The sequence below is a fragment of the Carassius carassius genome, chromosome 7 (genome assembly GCF_963082965.1).
Source record: "Carassius carassius chromosome 7, fCarCar2.1, whole genome shotgun sequence".
NCBI classification, from domain to species: domain Eukaryota; kingdom Metazoa; phylum Chordata; class Actinopteri; order Cypriniformes; family Cyprinidae; genus Carassius; species Carassius carassius.
The window spans coordinates 38,913,615-38,927,765 of record NC_081761.1 but is presented as its reverse complement, the minus strand read 5'-3'; the positions used below and the strand labels follow the sequence as shown (position 1 = coordinate 38,927,765).

General features: G+C 41.1%; 1 protein-coding gene across 1 annotated transcript; it reads right to left on the bottom strand.

Annotated features, from left to right (window-relative positions):
* Positions 1–2,416: 2,416 nt before the first annotated feature.
* Positions 2,417–12,594, bottom strand: LOC132144316 (zinc finger protein ZFP2-like). The gene is made up of 4 exons (XM_059555094.1): positions 12,517–12,594; positions 6,701–6,868; positions 6,206–6,584; positions 2,417–4,049 (listed from the first exon to the last, which is right to left on the bottom strand). Exons 1-4 carry the CDS (start codon positions 12,592–12,594, stop codon positions 2,896–2,898), a joined length of 1,779 nt encoding a protein of 592 aa, XP_059411077.1. The 3' UTR covers positions 2,417–2,895.
* Positions 12,595–14,151: the final 1,557 nt, after the last annotated feature.

The window sequence follows — 14,151 nt, the reverse complement described above, 5'->3', positions numbered from 1 at the left end:
ACGTTACTGTAAAACAGACTAAACACTTACCGTCGGACTGCTCCAAGCTTCTTTCTTTCGTTCTTCAGTGGTTTTACCGGAAAACAAAGGAAAGTTACAGCGCCTCCTAAAGTACGAGCGATCGAAATGAAGAGAAGACGCGCTCCGGCAGATGTGTGGAGGTATACTCAAAACCTAATTTCTCTTATTAAAAATGCAAATGTATTCCAGTAGCGTTTTCAAGAAACAGACTGTATTTACGAAATTATTAAATACATCTATAAACGAATGTTAGTCATCCGGTAAATGGAATATAAATGACCGTTAATTTTTGAATTACTCGAGTTCGCGGTTTTCTGTGGAAGACGGGAGAAGGCGCAGAAAGATGTGTGCGTTTTATTTGTATTTGTATTTATTTATATATATATATATATATATATATATATATATATATATATATATATATATATATATATATATATATATATATATATATGCTTTCCACACACAAAACCCTGGTTTAATATTTTTAGCTGTAGAGTTATTACAGAGAACATTTTTATTTGTATTTGAAATGAAGGCTTTTCTCTGCTCTTTTTGTTGATATTCATGAATCCTGAATGTCAATTTCCACACTTCATTCAGCAGGACAATAATTTTACTGTTATAACACAAATTTCTAGCAGCACAGCCTATAATGATTCATGAAGGATCATGTTTAGTCAAATATAAAACAGTAAATTTTGTACTGAAATAACATTTCACAATATTAATGATTTAGTACTTTTACTATAAAAAAAGAAATAAAGTCAACTACAAATACATGCTATCAGAGACAAATAATAAATCTTGCATTTTTATTTGCAATTAGTTACACGTTTACACTGACATTCTTGGTTTAGATTATTTTTTTATTTTTTTTACAACCACAAATAATGTTCCTATAACTGTTTTTTGTTTGGGTTTTTTTGTGTTTTTTTAATTTGACAAAAAACTACCTACAACTGAATTTACAACTGAAACGAATTAAGAGGGATGGACTGGGAGTAAAAAGTGGCCCTGGATTTCCTCCCAAATAGGTCCATCATAACTACAAACAATCACTATACTATCTCACAATATTACAGCAATCAAATTGCATTTATGTCAAATAACATCACAAAGCCCATGGTGCCCCGCTGACAAAAACGATAGAAACCATCACAGAAATTTGAATGATTTCCACTACAAATAACATTACAAACAATAAACATTTAATCGTTAAATAATGGTTTCTTCAAGTGTGTTTTGGGACATATTACATTAGAATTTAGTGGCTTTAACAAAAGCCATGATTAGAAGGCGACCAATTACCAGTAGAGACTAGGGCTGTCAACGAATATTCTAAATTCGAATATATATTCGAATAGTTAAAAAAAAACGAATTTCGAAGGTGAAAATTAATATTCGAATAAAAAAAAAAAGTGGAAAAAACGTCCGCGGTAGTAGAGGCGTGGCTGTCTGCTTTGCGAGTGGGCGCGCTAGCGCACCTGAGGGTTCAGGGACAGGTCACAGCCTCACAGGAGTCACACTGTCTGGCACAGCATCACTGCTGAAAGTTGACGCGTCTTCATGGAAGATGCCAGCAAGTGCAGAGCCCAACTCGACCGCAGCAGAGAAAATGAGGTAAAATTGTTGACCCGCGAGATAAAGTTGTATGCAAGCTATTTAAGATACAGTTAGCATACCATTTGACCACTAGTAACATGAGGTCACATCTCAAAAATGTGCACCCAAATGAGCATTGCATAATGTGTGGAAAGTGTACAGTCACGTCTTGACACTTAACGTTACTTTGCATCGCCCGCAACAAGCTCTTTGTCTGCAACACGACAAGAGTCCATAACGGATAAATAAATTTCGTTCATTTGTAAGGACATGAGACCGATCAGTATCGCGGATGGGGCAGGTTTCGGGGAGTTCTGTCAAGCAATGGATCCGCGACCTTAAATTGCTTGCACAAAACTCTTGATCAGCACTCAAAATGTGTTTGTTCATTTAAACCGTTATGCGCAGAGAACGTGAGGGTGAGAGAGCTTGAGGTCTGCAGTCTTGGACATTAGTTGATTTCCTTGTTTTTGTGTAGGTAATACATTGTCAAATATGTTTAAACTTAAATAGACTATCTATACAAGTAGTTATGTCTCTTTGTATTATTTTGTCCTGTTATTGACGTAATGCGCGTCATTGACAACATGTGCAACCAGATGTTCGAATAGTTCGAATATTCGTGTTTTTTTTAGAGGGAATATTCGAACGTCATTTTTGAGCAATTTTGACAGCCCTAGTAGAGACCAACAGGAGCTATTACAGTTTCCATTGAAACCAATACAATTTTCATTACAATCAGTAAAACCATTACAAACTACGTAAAGCTTTCAATTATTTTTTTTTTCAACCGAGGACTGAAATAAATGTATTAGCCTATTGTATGAACTAAAATTAACCCGTTGTAGAATCGCTGCAGTCTCTTTATGAATGAATGGATATTCATGCCAGACGATGCAGAGTGATAAATAGCAGTGGACGCTCAGGCTAGGGGTGTCCTGGGATTTTACCACAGTGCTATAGGCTACATGCCATGTATAGTGAGAGAGGCGAACAAAGGTAACATGATGTAACTTTTCACTTTTTTTCCTTTAAGCTTCTCCCCAACTGCCTTTATCTTTACATCTTTTGCTTGCCAACATGAGGCACTCTCCTTTGGGAAAGTTTCATTTTTTTTATCAGCAAATATAGATTGCATTAGCAACCCCTTTTGTTGGCCATCAACATTCCTTAATCGGACACTTTTTCTTAGGCCGACGGCCATCAACTGGATTGACATCTGTTCTGGACTTCTCGAGAACGTCCAAGTGGCCAGTTTGCCTGAAGAAGCTATGATGATTCTGGAGCAGCGTGCTTCTTCTTGTGGCTCTGAAAGCTCCATTTAAAAGCGAATCTCTCTCCGCAGATGGAGCAGCAGTAAGGTTTCTCTCCTGTATGTATTCGTTCATGGGTCTTCAGGGAAGTTGATACGGCGAAAGTCTTGTCACAAAGTGAGCATTTAAAAGGTTTTTCTCCTGTATGAGTCCTCTGGTGTAGTTTTACATCATTTAGCTTATAGAAACTCTTCCCACAATCACTACAGGGATAAGGTCTTTCTCCCGTGTGACTTCTCTGATGAATTTTGAAAGCAAATGAACTAGCGAAGCTCTTCCCGCAGTCAGAGCACAGGTATGGTTTCTCTCCGGTGTGAGTCCGCTCATGCGATTTTCTGTGAGTCGTATGATAGAAACGTTTCTCACAGTGTGAACACTGAAACGGTTTGTCATCAGAGTGCATTTTTCGGTGTAACTTTAGAGAAGCTGAGTTTGTAAAAGTTTTCCCACATTCACTGCACTGAAACGGTCTTTCATTTTTGTGCATTAACACATGGTTCTTCAGACTGATTCCATATTTGAAGCTCTTCTCACAGTGAGGGCACTGATACGGTTTGTCATCAGAGTGCATTTTTTGGTGTACATTTAATGAAGCTAAGCTTCTAAAAGTTTTTCCACATTCATTGCACTGATGCGGTCTCTCATTGCTGTGCGTGAGTAGATGTCTCTTCAGATGATATGTCTGCCTGAAGCTCTTCTCACATTGAGGGCACTTGTACGGTTTTTCACCCGTGTGAATTCTCATATGACTTGAAAGATCTCGTTTATTGCGGAAAAACTTGTTGCATTCGTTGCACTGAAGAGACTTTTCTTCGTGTGTCTTTATATGAGCTTTCATATTATAAGGAGTGGTGAAAAAATCCTTCCCGCACTGTTCACAGCGAAACTCCTTCTTCACGCTGTGCTCTTTTGAATGAAGTCTCTTCTCTTTGAAGGTTGGAAAACTGATGTTGCATATGTTGCAGCTGAAGTCTTTCTGCTTTGTGTACTTTATCTCCTGTGTTGCTAAATGACCATGCTTGCTCAATGTTTCTCCACAGTCTGTCACTGTCCATTGCTCTTTGGAAGTGGAGGCAGTTTCTCCATCAGAAGATGAACAAGCGTTGTCATCTGAAAGGAACAACATTTGAATAAAATATAATGTTCTCGGTTCCTCAGATTGCCAGAATTCACAACAAATGCTATTCAGTATTTTATAATTGGAGTGGCAAAGAGCATATTGAGGGGTGGTAGCTAGGTTTGACACAAAATCTGTATTCCTATTAATCGTGAAAATGATAAATTCCAGCCAAATTTAATTCAGTGTTTGGAACAAAAATATGCATTACTGCACTAGCATTTTCAGGATTAACCGCATTTGAGCAGCAGCAGTTCAGACAAGTATGTTCTCAGTTAACGCATGAGCATTACCAGAAATGTATCGGCTATGTTAATGCAAAATTATGTATATGTAAACATATGAGAGCCCTTGAACAGGAATCGTCTCCTGACGGGCCTATATTGTTGAAGTCAGTTTGAGGCAGAGCAGAAGCTGCTCTCAGTTCAGTTCAATAGCACTATATATTTAAACCAAATTAAGCTAATGGGGGAGCAAAGAGTAATGTAATATTATTCAATGAACATGACTTGTATTACACATAAGTATATGTAAATAGATCATATTTGCAATCTATGTAATGTCTAGACAGTATATGCTTTCCCAGATGAGTCTGGTTGGTAAAGGAGTAGTTCACTTTTTCAGAATGAAAATTCTGTCACCATTTACTCGTCCCAAACTTGTTACAAATCTGTATGCATTTCTTTCTTCTGTTGAACACAAAAGAAGATATTTAAAAAAATGCTGGGATCCGAACATTTGATGAGCACCATTGACTTCCATAAAAGGACAAAAAAAAACTACTATGGAAGTCAATGGTGCTCATAAGTGGTTCAGGTCCCAACATTTTTCAAAATATCTTTTGTGTTAAACATAGGAAGGTTATACAGGTCTGGAATGACATAAAGGTGAGTAAATGATGACAAAATGTTCATTCTGGGAGGAGCTATTCTTTTAAATTCTCACGATCCACCCATTCACAGTTATAACTTTGCGTGTTTGCTGAACATGAAATGAAAGCTGAAAAATTTCTCCACTCGCGGTAATCACGTCACTACTATAGTAAGCTCCTGACTGGTTAACGTGGTGCGAAATTTCACCAAATTTCAGATTTTTCAACTCTTGTGTTTCGCAGGTCAAAACGCCCAAAACACTAAATTCGTGTGGCATCATTTGTGCGAATCGTTCCGCAGGTTGTCTATTCGCGTCTTTGCATTGACTTAAAATGTAAATCACTCTTGCATTTTTTTTTGCAACCTTTTTCGCACCTTCTTTTAACAACCAGGTTTCGTTGTTTGTTGAGGTAGTACATACGTTCCTTTCATTGAGAGCAGAGAGCTGGATGTGGCGACACGGAATGAAATTTATTTTCAGGAGTCACGGCAGTAGAGGCGGCGCAACTATAATGATACGTGAATAATCCCGCCTACTCTAAGGCCGTACTAAACTGACCAAACCGAGCTGAGCAGAGTCGTACCATGCAGTGGAAAAGCGTCATAAGGGGGAGGAGTCTGCTAAAAGATTTTAAAGCACCATTTCCATGTTAAATATCTATTTAGGAGTATTAGACCTTTCCAACTACATATAGTTTGTCATGATTAGATTAAGATTTATTAGTAATATTTTGAAATAAATGTAACAGTTAAAGGCACAATATGTAAGTTTTTGCTGCTAGAGGTCGCATTTTCAAAACAATAACAGGCAAAGCTTGATGCTTTAGGCTTGACACAGAAGAGCGTGCACTGTGGGCATTCAGCTCATATTCCCCTAAATCGCACTGCGGTGATGCAGAGACACAGTGGAGACAAATTGTTGAATAAAGTCATTATTTTTGTTTTCTTCGCATTCAAAAAGTATTTTCGTTACTTCATGGCGTTATGGTTGAACCACTGATGGCAGATGGACTATTCTGACAATTATTTTCATACTTTTCTGGACCTTGACAGTGTATTTTTCTTGGTAGTTTATGGGACAAACAGAAGCCTCCCGGTTTTCATCCAAAATATCTTAAATTGTGTTCCGAGGACAAACTAAGCTTTTACAGGTTTGAAACAACATGATTGTGATTAATGAAAAAATGTAAACATTTTGGGGTGGAGTATCCAATTAAGGGGGTTTAATACCAATTCTGTTAATTCAGTATATCTGGTCATAAAAGGAAGAAACACACCTGAAGGAACAAAGTCATCATCCTCATCATTATTCTGATCTTCATAAACCTCCTCTTCCTCATCAGTGTCTTGTTCTTCCTTTACAGAGTTTGGTTCTTCCTTTACGGTGGTTTCTTCTCCTCTGCTCTCGATCAGGTTCCTGCAGTCCACCAGTTTGACGGAGCACATCTTCAGCGGCGTCTGCAGCATCTGCTGTTCTCCAGCGTTACAGTCAGAGGTTTGATCAGTGGATTCATGATCCTGAGCGTCAGTATAACAGAGTAAAGTGAGGCTGAGCTCTGAGTCCTGTGTGTCTCTGGATCTCTGATCTCTGACGCTCCAGACTGAATCCTGAGCTTCTGTCCCATCAGTCTCACGCACCCAAACCTGCTCCACATCCTGACAAACACAATCAGTAATATATCTAGTGAGAGTATGATTAACAATAAGACATTGATTCACACAACAATCAGTCCATATTAGCAGCTAAAGATGAAATGAAGATCTGTTCAAACCTCTCTGTTCAGTTTGTCTCCTCTTTCTCTCAGCTTTGCCTCCAGTGAAGCCACCTCTTTCTTCAGCTGACAGATTTCTGTGATGAAATCCTCAATATCCAGCATGGACAGATCAGTTCCTACTGATTTACAGCAGACCACATCCACCTGCGCTTTCATGCTCAACATCTGAACACAAACACAACATAGTTAATATCATACGAATTTAAAATGGACTGACTCTGAATTAAACTCAAAATAATTGAACAAGAGCTGAACTACATAGAAGATTGTTTGTATCATTACAACATTGAGCCAGCACAGAGCAGGAATATTATCAAATATATGCTTCAGATATTCTGATTTCTGAATATCTGAACTGATTTCTACTAATTTTAGTGTCTAGTTTTGAGAATTGTGTTAGTATAAAAGCAGTTGTTCACTACAAATATAATGGTTAAAACCTGGTAACTGAATTGCAACAACAGGACATGTTATGGTTAGCCTACGGTTATTTTTCCTAAAGCTATCGGGCGATTAAAAGCTTCATTCAAGCTCATTAGAACACTACAGACAAAACAACGAGCACATACTCAGCCAAAAGGAATAACGTTACTGTAAAACAGACTAAACACTTACCGTCGGACTGCTCCTTCAGTGGTTTTAACGAAGAACAAAAGAAAGTTACAGCGCCTCCTACAGTACCAGCGATCGAGATGAAAAGAAGACGCTCCGAGGGGTGTGAAGGGCTGCACCAAACATTTATTCATTTATTGAAAATTTCTCTCATTAAAAATACCAGTGTATCTCGGTGGCCTGGCCAAGAGACGGATATACTGTCTTAATTATTAAATAAAGACATCGATAGTCAGTCGGTACATTAAGTAGAAATGACCGTTAATTTTGAATTACGCGACTACGCGGTTTTCTATGAAGAAAACGCGCGCAGAATCAGAGGAGCACAGTGTACAAATGTGTAAATATATGATTTCGATTAAAAAAAAAAACTTTTTTTGTTTGCATGCACACACATAATCCTGGTCTAATATTTTATGTATAAACTTAAAGTTGATAGAGATAACGTTTTTATTTGTATTGGAAATAAATGCTGTTCTTCGCTATTTCTTTTGATTCATGAATCTAAACGCTAAATGTCATTTCCTTACTTAATAGCTGATTATTTGGAACAGTTTTCCAAACCATTCATACAGTTCCCCAAACAAAGACATTTCACCTGCTTTTACACTGTCACACACCTGGACTTATTTTGTGTGTTTTTTCCCCTGTGACCCAGTTTCTGTCTTCCGTGAGTGGTTTTGATTAGTTCCCAGGTGTGTCTAGTCATTTCCCCATGTGTTCCATGTCCCTGTTAATTTAGTCATGCCATCCACCTGTGTTTCCCCAATTATCCCTTCTATAAAAGCCTTGTCCTTTCACTTCTGTTTTGTCGGGTCTACTCGTCTAAATGTCAACTTGTCTACTTGTCACCTGTTACTTGCCACTTGCCTCTTGCCACCTGTTATTTTGCTACTTACCATGCCTATGTTTGAGTTAATAAATCCTTGTTTCGTTTATCCCTCGGCTTCGTGTTCCTTCCAGCAGCGTAAGCCGTGACAGAAGACCCGACCTGAAAAAGTTAAAAACTGCGTGTTTTCCCTCCGTTTTGTTTTCCGTTTTTTTTCACAGTCTTTTTTCTTTCCGTAGTGTTTCATGGATCCCCTCTATCGCCCCGAATACCTCCTCCTCCTGCTGGAGCAGGAGGGACTGTCTCTCGAGGACCATACCAGACGGTTTCTCTGGCTAGCTAATGCCACCAGCTACCCGGACCACGCGCTCTGCACCTTTTATCACGCCAGCCTGAACCCTAGGTGCAGAGCGTTGTCGCCCGAAGATGGTCCTCGGGAGGATTTCGCCGCATTTATAGAGTGGAATCTGGTGAGAAATGGGTCCCCTCTCACGGTCGGCCCAATGGAGGATCTCGCCAGGTCCACTCTGGACCCAGAGCCCAGCCTACAATCTCCCCACGGTACGAGGCATAAGCCCGAGCCCACCGATGACGGAGAGCCAGAGAGCATCCCGTCAGACCAGGTGCGAGAGCCGGCGACACTGCCCACCACGAGGGAGCAAAATATGGAGCGCCAAATGGGTCAAAATGAGGGGGGTTCCAATTCACCTATGCCAGATCCTCTGTTAAGCCCAGGAAGGGCTCCTGATCTTCCGTTAAGCCCAGGACGGGCTCCTGATCCTCCTGTAAGCCCAGGATGGGCTCCTGATCCTCTGTTAAGCCCAGGACGGGCTCCTGTTCCCCCGTTAAGCCCAGGACGGGCTCCTGTTCCCCCGTTAAGCCCAGGACGGGCTCCTGTTCCCCCGTTAAGCCCAGGACGGGCTCCTGATCCTCCTGTAAGCCCAGGACGGGCTCCTGATCCTCTGTTTAGCCCAAGAAGGGCTCCTGATTCCCCGTTAAGCCCAGGACGGGCTCCTGATCCTCCGTTAAGCCCAGGACGGGCTCCTGATCCTCCGTTAAGCCCAGGACGGGCTCCTGATCCTCCGTTAAGCCCAGGACGGGCTCCTGATCCTCCGTTAAGCCCAGGAAGGGCTCCTGATCTTCCGTTAAGCCCAGGACGGGCTCCTGATCCCCTGTTAAGCCCAGGACGGGCTCCTGAACCCCCGTTAAGCCCAGGACGGGCTCCTGAACCCCCGTTAAGCCCAGGACGGGCTCCTGAACCCCCGTTAAGCCCAGGACGGGCTCCTGAACCCCCGTTAAGCCCAGGACGGGCTCCTGATCTTCCGTTAAGCCCAGGACGGGCTCCTGATCCTCCGTTAAGCCCAGGAAGGGCTCCAGCCCCAGAGCTTACTCCAATGCCTGCTCCTCCAAAATTCCCACCCTCCCACCCACTCCTGCCTCCTCCTCCGCTGTCGTCTGGCTGCCCCTCTGCTCGCCCTCAGCCTACCATCATTGTGGTGCGAGCTCAGCGGGACCGCCATCCTCCAGCGACGCCTTGGTCGGCGTCTCCCTCACCTCCGCCTCCAGCCTCTGAGGCCTGGACTCCGCCTCGGCCCGTTGACCCGTCGGCTCCACCATGGCTCCTTCCTCTCCGCCGTGGCCCGGCAGTCTGCAGGCTCTGCCTGGCTCCCTCGTCCCTCCGGCTCCGCCTTGGTCTGGCGTCGTCCATCCTATGCCTCGGGACTCCACTCCTCCGGCTTCGCCTCATCCCTCCGTCCCTCCGGCTCCGTCAGGCTCCTTCATCCCCTCGGCTACACCTCAGTCCTCGGTCACTCTGGCCTCACCGCGGCCTTCCGGATCCACATCGCCGCGTCAGTCACCAGAGCCATCTGTTCCGCCTAGGACCTCCGGCTCCTCCCCGTCACCCTGGCTCTTCGGCTCTCTGTCTCCGCCTCTGGCTCCTCCTCCACTTGCTCCGTTGCCGTGGGTCGAGTCCCTGGAGTCAGTGACCATTCCTCCTCCATGGCTCCTTCCACCGTCGGCCCCACCTTGGGCCGTTATGGCTGTGGCCTGGGTCCTGCTGGGTACCTCCTGCTTCACATCCTTCCTGTCTCCTCCCTGGCTCCTCCCTCCGTCATCTCCTCCCTGGCTCCTTCCTCTGTAGTCCCTGTCTGCTGGCCCCCTCCTGGGAGGCTGTCCTCCACCGGAACCTCCTCCCAAGTTCCCACCCACGCCTCCCTTTGTTGTTTCTATGGTGCGAGGACGCACCTACCGGGAGGGGGGAGTACTGTCACACACCTGGACTTATTTTGTGTGTTTTTTCCCCTGTGACCCAGTTTCTGTCTTCCGTGAGTGGTTTTGATTAGTTCCCAGGTGTGTCTAGTCATTTCCCCATGTGTTCCATGTCCCTGTTAATTTAGTCATGCCATCCACCTGTGTTTCCCCTATTATCCCTTCTATAAAAGCCTTGTCCTTTCACTTCTGTTTTGTCGGGTCTACTCATCTAAATGTCTACTTGTCTACTTGTCCACTTGTCACCTGTTACTTGCCACTTGCCTCTTGCCACCTGTTATTTTGCTACTTACCATGCCTATGTTTGAGTTAATAAATCCTTGTTTCGTTTATCCCTCGGCTTCGTGTTCCTTCCAGCAGCGTAAGCCGTGACACACACATGCTCCAGTTTGCTCAGTTTTCAGCATCATTTTGCACAGATTTAACCACGTTCTCATTCAACAGGGATACACAATATAATACCTCAAGAATCACAAAATGAACAGAGTTGACTGTCTAGAAAGAGCAGAGAAAGTCTATCAGAAGACTAAAGAATATGGATATAACAAATGCTGTCTTGCAACTTGCAATGGATGCTGTATTTATTTATTTACTTACCGTAACTGACTGTATTTTCCAATGTGTTTTTACTGTATATTCAGTTGTTTGGTTTTGTTTATTGCTGAATTTTACTGTATCTGCACCCTTCTATTTATTTTGTATGCTGCAACGGTCATTGACTAGCAAAAGGATTCCTGTTTCACAAAAGGAGGTTTTTGTAACAATGTTTTGATTTGATCACACAGACATTGAAGTAGTGTGTGTATTTGACCACTTTCATTTACATTTATTTATGTATTCTCTTTTCATGGTAATGTAACATGAAATGCCACAACAACAATCCAACAAACACAACAAAAATACATTCCATGACAAGAAGAACAGTAGTAGGATAAAGAAAAAAAAATCTTATAAACTCCTTCCCCATTCTTATATTAAGAAAGTTACAAATTAGATGACCTCACCGACATGACAAAAAAAAAAAAAAAATAACCCAGACCAGATGTAATCTACTTTCAATTTTAAGTTTTTTTTTAAATTATTAATTCTGCTTAAACAACACTAAACAAACAAAAACAACAATGATGCAATAATGACAACTCTAGCAATGAAAACAATGACGAGACCATCATTGTTGTAATAGTAAGATCACTTTGACAGGTTTGTGTGTCATCTGAGGCCAAAGTTTGAGTCTGACAAAAGATAATGTGTTTATGACTAAACTAATTGATTTTGACCTGGAAGTTTGTACAAGTTGGTGTGTAGTTTTGATATTGTGTTTACAGTTTATTTGTTTCATGAATTGTGTGTTAGCAATCGAGAAAAACCATACAAATAAAGGTCCATTTTTCATTGGATTTCCACAAACATTTTCATTACAAATGATTCCTTTTATTGACATAGGCCTATGTTTTATGAATGCTTTGGAAAATTGGGCCAAATGATTCAGTTATAGTGTGTTAGCAATGGAGATAAAAACTGTACATTTTATTTTTTTTATTTTTATTTCATCTTTGGAGTGATTTTATATATTTTACATTTGTTGCATAAAATACGTTGTGGAGTGTGTGTGTGTGTGTGTGTAGGTGTGTGTGTGTGTATTAGTGTCCTGTTAAACTCTAGGGACAAAACATTCCCACAAAGATGGCAATATCCAAAATTCTTGTCCTTGTGGGGAGATTTTTTAGGCCCCAATGAGGAAACAAGTTTATAAATCATAACAAAATGAAGTGTTTTGAAAATCTAAAAATGCAGAAGTTTTCTGCGAGGGGTAAGTTTATTTTTTGGGGCGAGAGAAAATACAGTGTGTACAGTATAACAACCATTACGCCTTTGGAGAGTCCCCCCCAAAAAATGTGTGTGTGTATTTTCACGTGATCACCAATAGATGGCAACATTGACAGCCATAAAAAACCAACACAGACAGCTGAACATCAGTTAAAAAACCCCAGATGGATCGAATTTAAACAACTTGAACACACAAATAAAGCATCTAAACACTAGACGGTAGCAGCAGCTCAGTCTGAACCAGTTAATTGAAGCAAGCATCTCAATAACTCACCGTCGACTGGCGCCTGAGAAATGACGTTTTCCGCTGGGTCAGAGTCCTAACATTAATCACTTCCTGCTCAAAGGTCATGTCAGCATCATCTTTATCTCAGTCTCTTGTCTATGTTCTCTACTTCTATCTCTTCCCACTCAATCACACGTCCGCCCCTCAGATATGACACTGGCAGTGCTTTCTGCTGATATGTGCATTCATTTGTTCACTCACTCCCCGAAAATATTAAAGGTCTTGTCTTGAATTGATTATGTGTTAATTCCCTCTCTCAAAAGAAGCACACATGCATGCAATCTGTCAAAACTGCTGGAGAGGAAACATCTGCTCATCTGAAATCCAGCCCCCTCACTTTTTCAAGAGACATAGAGACAGAGGAATGACTGCAGGGTGGGCCGAACGCTTAACTTTAATTCTCTCTGAGCCTTTTAGCTATAATGTGGCAAAGCCTTTTTTAACATAAATATTTACTGCATTAGTCAAATAAGACACTGTTATTCTGCTCACACACACGTTTAACTCTAAATAAGGACATGTCACTCTTAATAACAGTTTTATTTTTTATATGAATTTAATTACACTGACCCAAATCCTGCTCCTAAAAATGTTTTGCACTTCCAGGAAATTTAATGAGGATGTTTATCTAGAGCACACATACCAATGAATGACTAAAAAGATCTCTTCTGCTCATCAAGGAGGCATTTATTTGATTAAAAAATACAGTAAAAAAAGTGAAATATTATTATAATGTAAAAAAACTGTTTTCTATGTGAATCTGTGTTAAACTGTAATTTATTCCTGTGCTCACAGCTGTATTTTCAGCATCATTCCTTCAGTCTTCAGTGTCACATGATCTTCAGAAATCATGAAAATATGATGATTTACTGCTCAAAAACATTTCTGATTATTATTATTGATGATTGGGGAAACAGTGATGCATGTTCAAAAGAACAACGTTTATTTGAAAAATAAATATTTTGTTACATTCTACATTTCTGAACTGATATTTTGGATACATTTAATGTGGCTTTTCTTATTAAAAAGCTCAATTTCTTGAAAAAAAAATTCTTACTGACCCCAAACTTTTGCCCTGTAGTAAGTAGCTGGTGTTCAATGAGGAGGGCATGAGAGGAAGTGGAAGTATTATTTCCCTTTTATTCACTGTGTCTGGGCAGGAAGTTACCGATTATGTGTTTTGGGAGCGTTTCCTATAGAATAGGTGGAGTGACTTCGGTTTCCACCTGGAACAAACTGATAATCACATTAAAAATCAACTCGTTGACACCTGCGAGCGGCTTTAACAACTCTGTGTACTGTGATGTCTTATTAAGCATCTCAAGCGGAACACTGCAGGAATGTCACAGTGACTGTATGAAGCTTATGAATATTTAATGAGGCAAAAACAGTTCTGATTATAATCGTTGCGTGTTGCTAAGTAACTCTGTGTAAGCACTGACTCTGCAATTCTCTCTAGTAAAATTAACGCTGTGTCACATGATCAATCAACTGTGCGTTACCATGGTTACTGTTTCCGCTCAAATAAACAGATAAGAGAGGAAGTGAAGGTGACACTTTGATGTGTCAGGGAGTCATTCATTCACGTTTAAAGAACCACACACATAGATCAAAGGAGCTGAG

Bases quoted from the DNA above. Each gene is read 5' to 3' on its own strand.
- LOC132144316 (XM_059555094.1), bottom strand. From the start codon at position 12,594: ATGACCTTTGAGCAGGAAGTGATTAATGTTAGGACTCTGACCCAGCGG. The intron at 6,869-12,516 runs GTGAGTTATTGA...GTTTGTGTTCAG, and splicing joins TTCTCAGGCGCCAGTCGACG to ATGTTGAGCATGAAAGCGCA. The intron at 6,585-6,700 runs GTTTGAACAGAT...TGTGTTTGTCAG, and splicing joins GAGACAAACTGAACAGAGAG to GATGTGGAGCAGGTTTGGGT.